At 41.4% G+C, this 14864-nt stretch overlaps 1 protein-coding gene across 1 annotated transcript in view; it reads left to right on the top strand.

The window, feature by feature from the left end:
- The window catches only part of TENM4 (teneurin transmembrane protein 4), a 215150-nt gene that overhangs the window by 39405 nt on the left and 160881 nt on the right, over positions 1-14864 (top strand). Inside the window, exon 4 of the mRNA XM_044668931.1 lies at positions 7576-7761. Within this exon, the coding sequence (XP_044524866.1) occupies positions 7576-7761 (186 nt within the window). The remainder of the gene's footprint in view (positions 1-7575; positions 7762-14864) is intronic.

The following is a 14864-nucleotide window of genomic DNA, read 5'->3' as shown; positions in this document are numbered from 1 at the left end:
ACCCCAGCTTGTAAAGTTCTAAGGTAGAGGCAGATGTCCTAAAGGCAATTTAATGGCTAGCTCCAGGAGGAATGCTCTGTGTTAAAAGGGAAGCTTAAAGAAATATTTAGATGGAAGATTCCTCTGTCTCCACAGGTAGTGTAACCAAACCATGTGTGAGAATGTGCCTGAAGGCTTGAGTTTTGTTCTGGGATCTGGCTGGAATACAACAGAGGGGCTCAGAACACAAACATTGCCAGAGGTAGAAGTCCCTGAGTTTCCTTACAAAGGCGAAGAATGCCAACCGTGCGCCATCTTCTGGGCCTTCCAACCTCTGGACCTGGTTTGGTTCCACCGTAGTCAGTGAGGTTAGCAGAGGCCCAGGCTCTGGACAAGACAGGCTGTCACAGAATGTTTCATTCATTTAGTAGAAATCTGGTGTTTACTTTGTGCCCACAGAGTTGAGATAAGACATGGCACTCCTTGCTCTTCTGGACCTTACAGTCTAATAAAAGAGTAATAGCTCACATCTATAATGCTTAGGCCTTGGCAAAGCCCATACTCCCAACAGCCTATGGCATCAACGGTATGAGTACAGTTATCCTCACTTTAAAGATGGAACAGTTAAAAAATTAAAATTATTATATATAATAATAACTTCAAATATTATATTTTTATAATTTTATTTATAATATATAAATATGTAATATATTAATAATAATGTTACATAGAAATTTATGATGTATATAAATAATTTATAATATAAGTAACATAATTGCAAATATTATATTCATTAGTAGTCACTAGGAGTAAAGGAATAAAAAGGTAACAAAATATAACCACGTGCCCAAGCTAATCTACCTGTTCAAAAGTCCCTCATTCACAGCGGCTCTCACTCCAAGAGAAGACAGCTAGCCCTGGAAATCCACCAAATTTATCCCCTGTCTACATCAGCACGTAACGACAGGAAGTCAGTGGGCTCCTGGGTAATGTAGTTTTAAAAGAACAAAATTTCCAATAACACAAGACCGAGGCTCAGAGAACTTTAAGTGCAATGCCATCTGACTCTCTCTGGGTGAAGGTCAGAACCAGGACTTGAAAGCCTGGAGTCTCCTGACTCCAAATCAGCAGCTCTTTGCAGAGGCTTCAGTTTAGAGGACATCTCTGGAGGGTTCCCCACTTGGCCTGGCTCATTCTTTGCAGCACCCTTGATTCTAGTGTTTTCTTAGATCAGGGTTTGGGCCTGTTTTCTTCCTCGGTGAGGAGCTTCTTGCCGAACTTGAATTCCATTCAAGGGCTCAGTAAACATGTCTGAGTCCCTACTATGTCCATCGGGAAGGCATGAAGCATTTATTTATTCAAGGATCACTTAACACGGCCCTTAAAGTGCCAGGCCTGATGCTAAACATGGGGGAGTACAAAGAAAAGCAAAAGACAGTCCTTATTCCCAAGGAGCTCCCAGTCTAATGGGGGAACCAACCTGCAAATAAGATAAAGACAGTAAACAGAGGAGATAATCAGCACAGGGAAGGTAATAATAGAATTTAGGGGGTGCAAAAAGGGCTTCTTGCAGAAGGTGAGGCTTTAGCTGAGTTGTGAATAAAGCCAGGGAAACCAGGAGATAGAGATGAAGAAGGAGAGCATTGTAAGGATGGGAGTCTAGAAATTCTGCATACTAAGACACTGTGCATCTGGGGATACAAAGACAAAGATAGTCCCTGCCCTCAAAGAGTTTACATGTTGTTGGGTCAATAGTCAGAAAGAAATGAGTACAAAATCTAGCCTCAGACACTTACTGTGACCCTAGACAAGTCACTTTATCCTATTTGCCTCAGTTTCCTCCTCTGTAAAATGAGCCAGAGAAGGAAACGGCAAACCACTCCAGTGTCTTTACCAAGAAAACTCCAAATGGGGTCACAAAGAGTCAGACATGACTGAAACAACTCAAAAACAGCAATAAGGATACAGCAGATCCTTAACTTAGCTCAGAGAGTCAATACCAGATAATCTGAGGAGAAAACACTAATATCTCCCTAAGTCTCTCCTCCCCATCTGTGTCTTCTCCCTAGTTAAAATGCCTTTTTATTTTTAACTATATACAGGTAGGAAGGCTCTCAGAGCCTCAGATGCACAGCCAGATGTTCCACTCAGAGGTTTTTTTTTAATAAAAGGAGTATAAGTGGTATGTACCTAGGTCTATTGATGCCAAATCTAGTGCTCTTTCCATTAGACCACACTGCCTCTATCCATTGTTTATCACAGTAATAACAATAATATCATTTATATAGCACTGGAAGGTTTCCGTAGCACTTTATAAATATGACCCTCGCCACAACCCTGGGGGCAAAGTGCTATTATTATCCTCATTTTATCAATGAGGAAACTGAGGCACAGGTTAAGTGACTTGCCTAGGGTCCTCATAACTGTCTGAGTGCAAATTTGAACTCGAGTCTTCCTGATTCTGGGTCCAGTGTTCTGCTCTATCCACTGATCCACCTGGCTGCCTTGAAAACAGCCAGTTGGAGAAGCAAATGAAGACTGTCTTTCTAGATTGGGTGACTCAATTAAAAGTGGCCCCATGTAATGTCTCTTGAGCAGAGTTACAAGGGAATGCCAGCTTTTTTGGCAGTAGAAAATGTCCTCCTTGGAGGTTCACACTTCATTTAACAGAAATGCTATTTGCTGATGGTTTTCACACCATCAACTACCATCCAGAGAATGCCCTGAACCCGCCAGATGAATGACTGTCACCCCTTTCCTCCGTCTTCTTCCCCAGAACTTATAGATAATAGCACTAACACTAAAGAAAACCAGAGGGTCATTATAGGAAGAATGCAATAAAAAGGAGAAGAGAGGAAAGAAAGGGGGGGGGAAGAAGGGAAGAGAGGAAAGGAGACAGAGGAGGAAGAAGGGAGGAAAAGGATCTGGACAAAAGAGTGGGAGGGAGGCTTCATCAGTGCTTGCTGTTTGTCCTTCGTCTTAGGGGAGTCCTAAGGACTTTGACATGCATGTGAAAGAAGGGAGGCTATTTTCAGCTTTGGGAAACCCTCCCCACTCCTTTCTTGGGCTAGGAAATGCATAAGCACTTTCCTTTGGGGTCAGATCCGAGAAGAAGTCATCCCCTGGTTGAAATGTCTGTCATGTTCTGAGCAGTGAAGCTCTGTTCATTGGAGTGAAACAAACTTAGACTGACTCATGGCAAGCCTTGGATAAGCCTCAAAAAATACATGAGCTTGTTGGGCCCATGACCCAGAACGGCTGCTGAGAGGAAGCCCACCTGCCTTCAGAAGGAACAAACCATTGAAGGCACAAGTCCTAGATCCAGTGGGACATCGGGACTCGAGGGCACTTTGGAAAATGCCCCACCCCTCTAGAAAGTGAATCCTCTTTCATTTTTGTCTCTGCAACCCCAGTGCCTAGCATCGGGCCTTACTGTGGTTGGAGAGGAAAATGAGTCTTCTGATGTCATTGCTCTAGAGAGAACCTCCCAGAGGAGAAAGCTCCTTATACACATTGGAATCAGCACCTCCTCTGCAAATTAAAGTTGTAGAATATTGCCCAGAATACCAAGAGGTTAAGTGACTTGCCCAGGGTCACACAGCCAATATGTAATTGAGACTATTAAATCTTAAAACTACACTAAGAATTTCAGGATCCCTTATATATAATTGAAGCTTTAAAAAAGGACAGTTACATTGAATTGAAAATGTTAGAACGTAGAGTATGTTCATATTAAAGCAGAAAGCGGACTTGAATATTAGATCTTAAAAAGGAATTATATGAACACAACTACAAAACACTTTGCAAACAATTAAAACTAGATCTAAACAATTGGAAAAACATTGATTGCTCATGGGTAGGACAAGCTAACATAATAAAAATGACCATTTTATTCAAATTAATTTACCTATTTAGTGCCAAACCTATCAAACTACCAAGAAACTTTTTTACTGAATTAGAAAAAACTTTAACAAAGTTCATTTGGAATAACAGAAGATCAAGAATATCAAGGGAAATAATGAAAATAAAAACATGAAAGAAGGTGGCCTAGCAGTATCAGATATTAAACTATACTATAAAGCAGCAGTCATCAAAACAATATGGTACTGGCTAAGAGACAGAAGGGAGGATCAGTGGAATAGACTTGGGGTAAGTGACGTCAGCAAGACAGTGTATGATAAACCCAAAGAGCCCAACTTTTGGGACAAAAATCCACTATTTGACAAAAACTGCTGGGAAATTTGGAAAACAATATGGGAGAGATTAGGTTTAGATCAACATCTCACACCCTACACCAAGATAAATTCAGAATGGATGAATGACTTGAATATAAAGAGGGAAACTATAAATAAGTTAAGTGAACACAAAATAGTATACCTGTCAGATCTCTGGGAAAGAGAAAATTTTAAAACCAAGCAAGAGTTAGAAAAAATTACAAAATGTAAAATAAATTATTTCAATTACATTAAATTAAAAAGTTTTTGTACAACACAACCAAAATCAGAAGGGAGACAACAAACTGGGGGAAAAAATTTTATAACAAAAAACACTGACAAAGGTCTAATTACTCGTGTGTGTGTGTGTGTGTGTGTGTGTGTGTGTGTGTGTGTGATTTAATCCTCACTACAACCCTGCAAGAAAGGCACTATTATTGCCCCCATTTTATACTTAAGGAAACTGAGGCAGGCAGATATTACTACTACTCAAATACTAATATTTGATCCTAGATTTGAATTCATCTTTTTTTTCCTTTTTAATTTTATTTTCTAAAAGTCTTACCTTCTTTCTTAGTATCAATTCTAAGGCTGAAGAGCAGCAAGGGCTAGGCCATTGAGGTTAAGACCCAAGGTCACACAAATAGAACATGTCTAAGGCCAGATATGAATCCAGGCCCTTTGTCCATTGTGCTACCTAGTTGTCCCTGAATTCAAGTTTTCTTGACTCTAGACCCAGTATTCCTTCTAGCTTCCTCATAAAGGAACTTTAGAACAGGGGTTGGCAAACCAGGGCGTAGTCAGATTCATTTGCAGCCTGCTTTTGTATAGCCAAGAAGTTGAAAAATGGTCTTTACATTTTAAAATAAAGTTTTGTTGTATTTAAAACTAAAAACCATTCTTAGCTCCTGGAGAAGATTTGACCCTGTGGCAATAATTTGCTGGCCCCTGCTTTAGATTATACACTATTAGAAAATGGGACATAAAATGTTTAAAATAATAAAACACGGTATATTAGAGCTGGGAGGGACGTTAGTAATTATCTAAGCAAACCCCTTTATTTTATAAATGAGCCCTAAATAAATGAGGTTCTCCCCACCCCTTTCATTCAGTAGACTTTTTATTAAATCTCTACAGTATGCATAATAGTCTTCTCGGCACTAAGTATTGAAGGGGAGTAACATATACACACACTCAAAAACTGAAGGTTTATTCTTTAAAGGAATTCTTGGAGAGGAAAAGATATATACAAAAAGAATACATATATACAAGTGGTAGAGTGAGGTTTCTGGGTGTGTGGGGGAGAGACAGAGAGAGAAGGAGGGAGAGAGGGAAAGAAAGAGGGAGGGAGAGACAGAGAGAGAGAGGGAAGGAAATAGATAGAGAGAGGGAAAAAGAAAGACAGAGAGAGAAGGAGTAGAGAGAGGGAGTGAGGGAGAAAGACAGAGAGAAGGAGAGGCAGAGAGAGCCAGGGTGGGGGAGGCAGAGAGAGGGAAGGAGAGAGATAGACAGAGCTCTTCTAGCCAGAAGTCATAGAGCTAGTGGTTAACATAGCCAGGACTAGAACCTGGGTTCCCCAGTTCTCAGGCCAAGGTCCTTTCTACTTATCCCTCTGTGCCTCACTGTTATGCAGGTTAAAATTCAACCCCTTTATTTACAGATGAGGAAACTGAAGCCTTAGAGAAGTTGTGGCAGGTTGAGAATGAGAAGACTTAGAAAGCCTCTCTTCCATTTTTCAAAGCCTTTGTTGCTGCCACCAGCTCTGGCTGCATGAGAGCCCAGATCTTGGTAGGAACCTTGAAGGTCATCTAAACCAAATATTTCATTTTACAGATGAAGAAGTTGAGGAACAGGGATGTTGAGTGACTTGCCCAAGGTCATATAACTAGAGTCTTAAGTGAAATAGGAACCCAAGGCCTCTTGACTCCAAGTCCTGTACCCTCTCCCACTATTCCATGATGTCTCTAACCAGATCCTCTTAATTTTTTTTAAGTCTTTTGTTCAAAGCCCAGATAGAATATAGGCCCCTTCTTAGCAAAAAAACGAGTAACTTAAGCCTAGGGCAGGCTTCCTTTTATTAAAGGGTCAAAAAGAATTTGATTCAAAATAAATTAGAGGTGTCAAAATTACCATGGAGACACCTCAATTAAACCAAGATTTATTAAATCCTTCCTATGTACAGGGTACCCTGCTAAATACTAAGATAAAAAAAAAAAAGTGGTATCACCTAGGCCTCATCTATAAGGAATTTAAGAATCTTCAGAATATAATCCAAGCAAGAATAATTACAAATCAACATAGAATACAAATCCAGCAAAGATTAAAAACCAGGCCAAAAAAAAAAACAACAAAAAAGAAAATTTGGAGAGAGGTCACTTTCAGCTTGGAGTGGGGACTGTCTGGGGAAGATATGGGAAGATTTTGGGGGTCACCTGAAACAAGGTACTTTTAATTGAAGGAAGAACCAAAGGGCAACAGCAGATTTGTGGAGGGAGGGCTTTTCCAAAGTGGGGAATGGCTTATGTGATTGTAAGTGGTTAGAAAAGGTTGAATAAGGCCAAGAAATGGCCAGTTAAGTGGAAAGGGAAAAGAGTAAAATAGGGTAGGAAAGCCCAGACAAAAAAGGGAATTTAACAGGTTTGAGTACCAAGAGAAAAGAATAAAAACAGGTTCCAGATCACGGGCCAGGCAAAATATAATTGGATTTATGTATTCTTAGAAGACAGTGTGGGAGATGGTGTTACTGGTGAAAGCATGGTAAATCAGGAGATCTAGCTTGAGGCTCAGTTTTGCTTTTTCCTAACCATGAGACCTTGGGGCTAATCTCAAAGCCTTGCTGAGTCTCAGTTTTCTCATCTGTCATCCTCACACTTCTCCCTCCTTCCCCACTTTAAAGGCAGGGGCAAGTTATCACTAGAACCCCTGGTTAAATGTGTTACAGACACTGCAATCCCTTCACTTTATTATCAGCAATTCATCTCTGGATTGTTTCCATACAACCAATTTTTAATTAAATTTGACTTTCCTTACATCTGTTCAGAAGGGCTTTCCCCCTTGGAATTGGCCGATATAAAAGCTCACTGAGCCAGACGTGTCCATTTGGAAAAAAGAGTTCAGTGTGAGGAAAATTGAGGAGAAAGAGGGGAAAATCAGCAGCCCTTTGGCATGGTGTCCTCCCTGGGGATTCCCATTAGGAACCTCAGGAGAAATTCCTTCCATTTCTTTTTTTATTTATTTAATTTTATTTGCCTTCCATTTCTGTAAAGCTAGCATAAGTGTGGCTGCTTTTCTGGATATTTTTTTCCTGGCTCCTTCTCTCATTGTCCTCTCCCTCTCCCTCTCCCCTCGTTCCTGCCCTGTTGTTGTCCCTTCCCACCCCCAGAGATCTGTGCATCGGACTGTGGAGGCCACGGAGTCTGCGTGGGAGGCACCTGCCGCTGTGAGGATGGCTGGATGGGGTCCGCCTGCGATCAGAGGGCCTGCCACCCTCGCTGTAATGAGCACGGGACCTGCCGGGATGGCAAATGTGAATGCAGCCCCGGCTGGAACGGAGAGCATTGCACTATTGGTACGAGGGAGAGGGAACGGCCTTGAAAGACACTGCTGGGCTGGGGGGAGGCAGGGAAGACGGGGGGAGCCTGAAAAAAGCATGTCCCCTTGGGGTGTAGCATGAATCCCCCCCTTGTGAATTTCACTTCCGACATTGATCATTTTCATGTGGGAATGCAGCGAGAATGTCCTTTCATTGAGTGATGCCATCATCAGCTTCCTCATATACCCCATCAAAAGGTTCAATCAGCAATACACGGCATTAATTCTCCTGGCTCCCCGCTACCACCACGTCCAGTCACGCTCTTCACTGAGGCATTGTGGGATCCTAAGAAAGAGCCCTGGGTTCCAGGACCAGCTCTGACCCCGCTTTGTGACCCAGGGAAAGCCCTCTTTGTCAGTGGGTTTTCTCATCTGGATAATAGAGGCAATAACAGACAGCCAATATACCCCAAAGAGTGTAGTTGGGAAGCCTGAAGAAGATTAGGGCTGCCAAGCATTTTGAAAAACAAAAAATATGAGCTATTATTACTAAATTTTGCTAACAGTTGTTGAGCACGTATATAGGATTCTTTCTCACCAAGCATCAGATTATAAATTGAATTATAGCTGAGGAACCCTATTTAATTAGAGGGAATTGAGTTTACACTAATTCAGTTCAACAAACATAAAATGTAAATCCTACAGATATTTGCTAAGCACTCAGTAGGAGAGGAAAGCTGGTGTCAAAGCCAGGAAGACCTGGGTTTAAGATCTGCCTTGGATAAATATTTACTGTGTGACCCTGAAAAAGTCACTTAATGTCTTAGTACTTATTATGGCTATTTACAGGTGGCATTTATTTAGTGCTTTAAAGTTTGCAATGCAATTTACCAATATCTCATTTTATCCTCATAATAAACAACCCTGAGAAATAGGTACTAATTATTATACCCATTTTAGAACTGAAGAAACTGAGGCAGGGAGCTCTTAAGTGGTTTGTCTAGACCTACAGCTGGTCAGTGTCTGAGGCAATATTTGAATTAAAGTCTTCCTGACTTCAGGCCTGATCCTTCAGGCCTCTATCCTCTGCATCACCAGGCTGCTTGCTTCTCTGTGTCTAGAGGCAACATTCTTAAGACTATAACTTAAAAAGAAGGTGAAGCCCTGTGTAAGTAAGTCAGGGGGAGTTTCCTCATCTGGAATCTCCCTCTGCCAATAAAATCACAGATTTAGGCCCCATATCTACCCCATATCTGTGTGGTCCTCTGTGCTAAGAGCCAGGGGAGATGGGAAGAATGATAATGGTTCCCATTTCAATAGTGTTTTACATTTTAGAAAGTGTTTTCTTTGAAGGCCTAAAAAAATTTATTTTCCTTTGATCAGAGAGCAAAGAGCCTTAGAGCTAGGATTTGAATTAAAGTCTTTTGACTCTAAGTCCAGGCCCTGTCTTTAAGGAATTTATAGTCTGGGGATCTGGCAGTACACAAGCATTTGCTGAGGATCTCTTATGTGCAAGGCCCTAGGCTATATGCTACAGAAGATAAAAATATAAATAAGGCTTCTGTCCTTCCCCTCCAGGAGCTAAGACAAGCTTGCCCTAATCCCAGCCCTGTTCACTTACAGTTACAATGGCCACCAACCTAGGAACTCACCCTGAGCTTCCAAAATCCGCAGTAGGTAAATTCATGGCCTCCTTCATTTGCCTCTTGTGCTCTCCTTTAACTATCAGAGTTAAATGGAATCTTCATCTTCATTCATTTAATTCCACAAGCATTCATTAAGAAACAATCATGAGAACAGCTCCTGGCTTAGTGGATAGAGAGCCAGGTCTAGAATTTCAAGGACCAGGGCTCAAATCTGGCCTTAGAAATTTCTTAGGTATATCATTTAACCCCAATGGCCTAGACCAGTGGTTCCCAAACTTTTTTGGCCTACTGCCCCCTTTCCAGAAAAATATTACTTAGCGCCTCTGGAAATTAATTTTTTTTTTTATTTTAATAGCAATTAATAGGAAAGATAAATGTACCTGTGGCCATCACCTCTTCCCTGGATCACTGCAGTACCCACCAGGGGGCGGTAGTGCCCACTTTGGGAATCACTAGCCTAGACCTTACCTCTCTTCTATCTTGGACCCAATATTTAGGATCTATTCATAGACAGAAGGTAAGGTTTTAAAAAATAATAAAAGAGTCACTTGTGGAGAGAAGTCGGTGGCTCAGTGGATAGAGCACTAGTCCTGGTATTGTGAAGAACTGGGTTCAAATTTGACCTTAGAAACATCCTGGCTGTGTCATCCTAGGCAAGTCACTTAACCCCATTTGCCTAGCCCTTGCCCTTCCATCTGAGAGTTGTTACCAAGACAGAAGGTAAGGGTTGTTTGAGGTTTTTTTTAAGAGTCCATCAAGACTAAAGAGTTGTCCTTGGTGTTAGAAGAAATCCTAGAATTTAGAATGTGAGAGCTGGAAAGGACCTAAAAACACTGATTGATAAAGCCAGAAGGCACCTGAGACATTGTACGGTAGTTGACATTTATTAAGTATCTGCTATGTGTCATGCACTGTGCTAAGAGCTAATGGATACAAAAAAAGGAAAAAAAAATCTTCCCTGGCCTTGAGGAGCTCCATCTAATGGGGACCCCAAAACAACTGTGCACACACCAGAAAGATACAAGATCAGTGGGATGTAATTGGCCGAGGGGAGGCTCTCACAGAAAGGAGGACCAGGAAAGGCTCCCCTAGGATGGGATTTTAGGAGGAACTGGAAGGAAGCGAGGAGGGCAAAGGGAGAACAGTCCAGAGAACTCAGGCGGGTCCGTGAAAATGAAGCCAAGAAAAGGCAAATGATTTGTCCAGCGTCACACATAGCCCTGCAAAAGTAGAACTGAAACTGGAAGCTGCTCCTCCTGCCTCCCAGGCTGGGAACACTCCACTTGGCTGCCTCCAGCCATTCCTCTCAAGCCCTTGTCTCCTTCCTTCTCTTCTCGCTAGCTTCTTGCTTTAACGATATAACGGTTTGGCTTGCTTTAGCATCCCCAGATGAACACAGCAGAATCACTCTTCCTAGACTTGAACCAAGGCTTGGAGATGGGGAGCATTTGCCTGTTGGTTGGGTTTTTTCTTTTCTTTTTTAAAGGAAGAGTCTATAATTAGATGGTGAACAGATGGGCCTCAGAGTCAGGGCTTAGAAGAACCATTCCCAATTCTTCTAGTGGCTTTTTGGCTTATGTTTAAAAAAAAATGTGTGTGACTATTTGGGAAGGAGCCTTTCTGCTGCCAGGCTCGAGAAGGGAGCCACTGAGGGCCTTTTCCTGCCCGTCAGTCCCAGGGGGATAGTATGGTACCCTTGTGTGATTCTGTCCTGGGAAACACTTGCAGAGACAGCTTCTTTGTGTCCTTTGCCATTTAAAGACTTGTGACTTTAAATTAAATTAAATTAAAGACCTGTGGGGAGAAGGGGATAGAGAGTCAGCTCTAGAAACAGGAGGTCCTGGGTTCCAGTCTGAACTTAGACACTTCCTAAAGTCATTTAACCCCCACTGTCTGGCCTTTACCACTCTTCTATTTTGGAACCAACACACAGGAATGATTCTAAGGTAGAAGATAAGGGTTTAAAAAAATCTATAGGGGGAAAATCCTATCACTCTTCATAGAATTGTGCCATTCCCAACAGAACCATAACATTTAAAGAAGGAAGGAAGCTGATAGATTATCTAGTTCGTTGTTGCAATTGTTTAATTGTTTTTTAGTCACTCCTGGCTCTTCCAATTGGGGGTTTTCTTGGCAAAGATGCTTGAAATGGTTTGCCATTCATTTCCTTCTTCAGCTCAGTTTTCAGATGAGAAAACTGAGGCAAAAGGGATGAAATGACTTTCCCAGGGTCACCCAGCTTAGTATGTATCAGAGATAAGATTTAAACTTGGGAAGATGAGTCTTCCCACCTCCAGGCTGAGCACTCTTATCTTATGCCACCTAGCTGTCCCATATAGTTCATAAGATCATCAATTTATTTTGTTTTTTAGTTTTAACTTTACATGTGAGTTTTCCAAAGATATATGTTTCGTGTTGTCTCCCTCCTCTCTTACCTCCCCCCTCCTGGAGTTGACCAGCAATTCAACTAGGTTATACCTGTATTATCACTCACAACACATTTCTATATTATTCATTTTTATCAGTGAATAATCTTACAAAACCAAAATCCCTAATCATACACCCAAATAAACAAGTAAGATCATCAATTTAGATGTATAAAGACCTTAGAAGTCATCATATCCAAGTAGTTAATTTTACAAACTAAAGTCTAGAGAGAATGTCACTTTTCTAACATCACACAGGTCATAGGGGCAAAATCAAAGTCTTCTGACTCCCACTGCAAATCTCAAACAACTATACCACCATATCGCTTCCTTCTCCTGTCCCTTCTTGAGTCCAAGATAGGCTCAAGAATCCATCTTTTGCCCTCTTCTGGAATACTAGTTCCTTCTTCGTCAATTCAGCAGATATTGATGAAACTCCTTCTTTGGGCAGATGGCTCTCCCATATGTTGGGGACACATATATATTATTATATTATATTAATAATTTATTATTATTTATTATATATTAATGCATCTAGATATGATATATTTGTTATGTATTACATAATAAATATAATGTTTATTATGAATAATATATATAAATATATGAACAAAGCTTATATAAGACAGATTTGCCCCCATGAACTTAAATTTTGTTACCCCACTGTCGTCCATGGAAGCATCCCGTGTTGTCTCTGCCATTTCAGGCTGTTGTGTCTTGTTCTGCCTTTTGAGGTCAAGCAAGACAGCACTTCTTCTGTCTGAGAGCCCCTCATAGGTTTATAGACAAGCCATGACTTCTTCCCTCGAGTTTTCTCTTCTTTTGTTCCTTTAAACAATCCCCTTCATCTTCTGGTTGGAGCCCAGCGTTGTGTAAGGATGTTCCACTATTTTTAATCACTTGTTTAGAGTTCTATAATCGCCAGACGGCCTAAAGCTTGGGAATATCAGGCTTTGAGATGACAAAATAATCTGTGTTAAATGACCAGGCATTTAGGAAAAGTCCCCAGACCCAGGGCATATAGGATGGCCAAAGAGATTTGTCAACAAATTGAGGTTCATTTCAAGCTTCCCATAGTTGGTTATTTTGTGCTTGGGTTTTTTCCTCCCGTGACCCTCAGGAAACACCCACTCCCCTTTTTTGAGTCTTAAAACCCGGCTTCTCACCCACATCCATCGATTCCCTTTGCCATAAGGCTGTAGTCCTTTGAGAACCAGTTCCTCTCCGAAGTCACAGATAGCACTTTCCCCTTCTGGGACCTGCCTGTGACAGCTGCACAGACTTTCCCCCTGGTTTGACCAACTCATAAATACCAGCGTGATTTAATAGGATGTTGAAGAGGTACCAAGTGGCAATACTGGCACAGATGAAAGGACATTGGCCTGCATTGAAGCGCTAAACATCCTCTTTGTCCCCGGCTCCTTTCCCTGCATGGTCACTTACTTTATGGCAAATGACCTTCTTTTGCATCTCTGCCTCTGCCTGGCTGCATCCTGTCATTTCTAGAATAACACAGCAATGTCTTTGTGTGCAGGTAACACGGGAGGACACACCACATAGGTCCAGGCTCACCCTGGCTGCTTTATTCATTCATTGGTTTCTCAAAAGCTTGACCTTTGGCCAAACGGTATTTGTGGGGCTGGTGTGGGTCATTGAACAGAGACTGAGCCTCTCTAATGGGGAACGGGAGCAGAGCCAGAGCTGCTGGGAGTTAGAGATGGAAGGGGAGAAGGAGGAGCTTAAGCATATTATGGTGAATTCTAGCGTGGTGGGGTATATCCTAATACCATTATTTTTAAAAAGAGTCACTGTGGAGTCTTGGAAAGAGCATTGGGTTTAGAGATCCATGGGTCCAAATTCTGGTTCTTCTACTTATTGCCTTTGTGTTCTTTGGAAAGTCACTTTGTCCCTCTCTGGGCCTCAGTTTTGTTTACTCAGTTGTTTTATTTTTTTTTTTCTGGTCCTCTATCCTGATGGAATGGGATGATTGGACAATGGTTGAAGGTCCTTTCTAGTTCTCAATCCTGTGATCTTATCATATGGATCTAGACCAGTGGTTCCCAAACTTTTTTGGCCTACCGCCCCCTTTCAAGAAAAAATATTACTTAGCCCCCTGGAATTTTTTTTTTAATTTTAATAGCAATTAATAGGAAAGATAAATGCACCTGTGGCCATCACCACTCTCCTGGATTGCTGCAGCACCCACCAGGGGGCGGTAGCACCCACTTTGGGAATCACTGATCTACACACTCTCCAGAAGGATGCCTACATAAGAGGAATTTTTTTGTTTCTTGTTTGAACCCCCAAAAGCATGGAACCTCGTTTTGTTGTTTAAAGTAGCAAGAAAGCACTTAAATAATGGCTCACTTTTAGATGTCGTTTTAAGATTTTAGTGAGAGAGTTGATGGATAGAAAGCTTGGCCCCAGGAAGACCTGTGTTCAGTTTCTTCTGATACCTCTTGGTTCTGTAGTCATGGGCAAGTCACCTCTCCATTTCATTCCCTGGTCATCTCTCTTAAGTCTCTAAGTTGAAAGAATGCTGACCAGCATTGATAGAGGAAATTTCCTGAGCCAGGGAATTCTCTCCTATCCTGACACCCAAAATTCTGGCTTCAAAACAGCCCTCGGGGGCAGATAATACAGTTATTCAATAAGCAAGCATTTATTAAGTACTTTCTATGTGCTAGGCACTGAGGATAAAATAGAAAAAGAAGCATAATTATTCCTCAGATACTTCCAAACTGTATGACCCTGGGCAAGTCACTTAACCCCATTCACCTAGCCCTTGTTGTTCTGTCTTAAAGTTGTTACTAAAACAGAAAGTAAAGGTTTAAAAAAATGGGCATATAATTATTGTTATCCTCATTTTACAGATGAGGAAACTGAGGCTTGGAGAGTAGAAATGATTTGTTCAAAGTCAAACTGGTAGTAAATAGCAGAACCAGTATATGAACTCAGGTTTCCTTCCTGATCAATATTATTTGCACTATATCACACTTCCTCTCAGTTCCGAGTGATACTGGAGAAGTCCACTCCCTTTGAGAATCCTTTTTTTTTTTTTTTTTTTT

Source organism: Gracilinanus agilis, chromosome 3 (genome assembly GCF_016433145.1).
Source record: "Gracilinanus agilis isolate LMUSP501 chromosome 3, AgileGrace, whole genome shotgun sequence".
NCBI lineage: Eukaryota > Metazoa > Chordata > Mammalia > Didelphimorphia > Didelphidae > Gracilinanus > Gracilinanus agilis.
The sequence above is the reverse complement of the archived record's forward strand: the minus strand, read 5'-3'. Positions and strand labels throughout refer to the sequence as shown.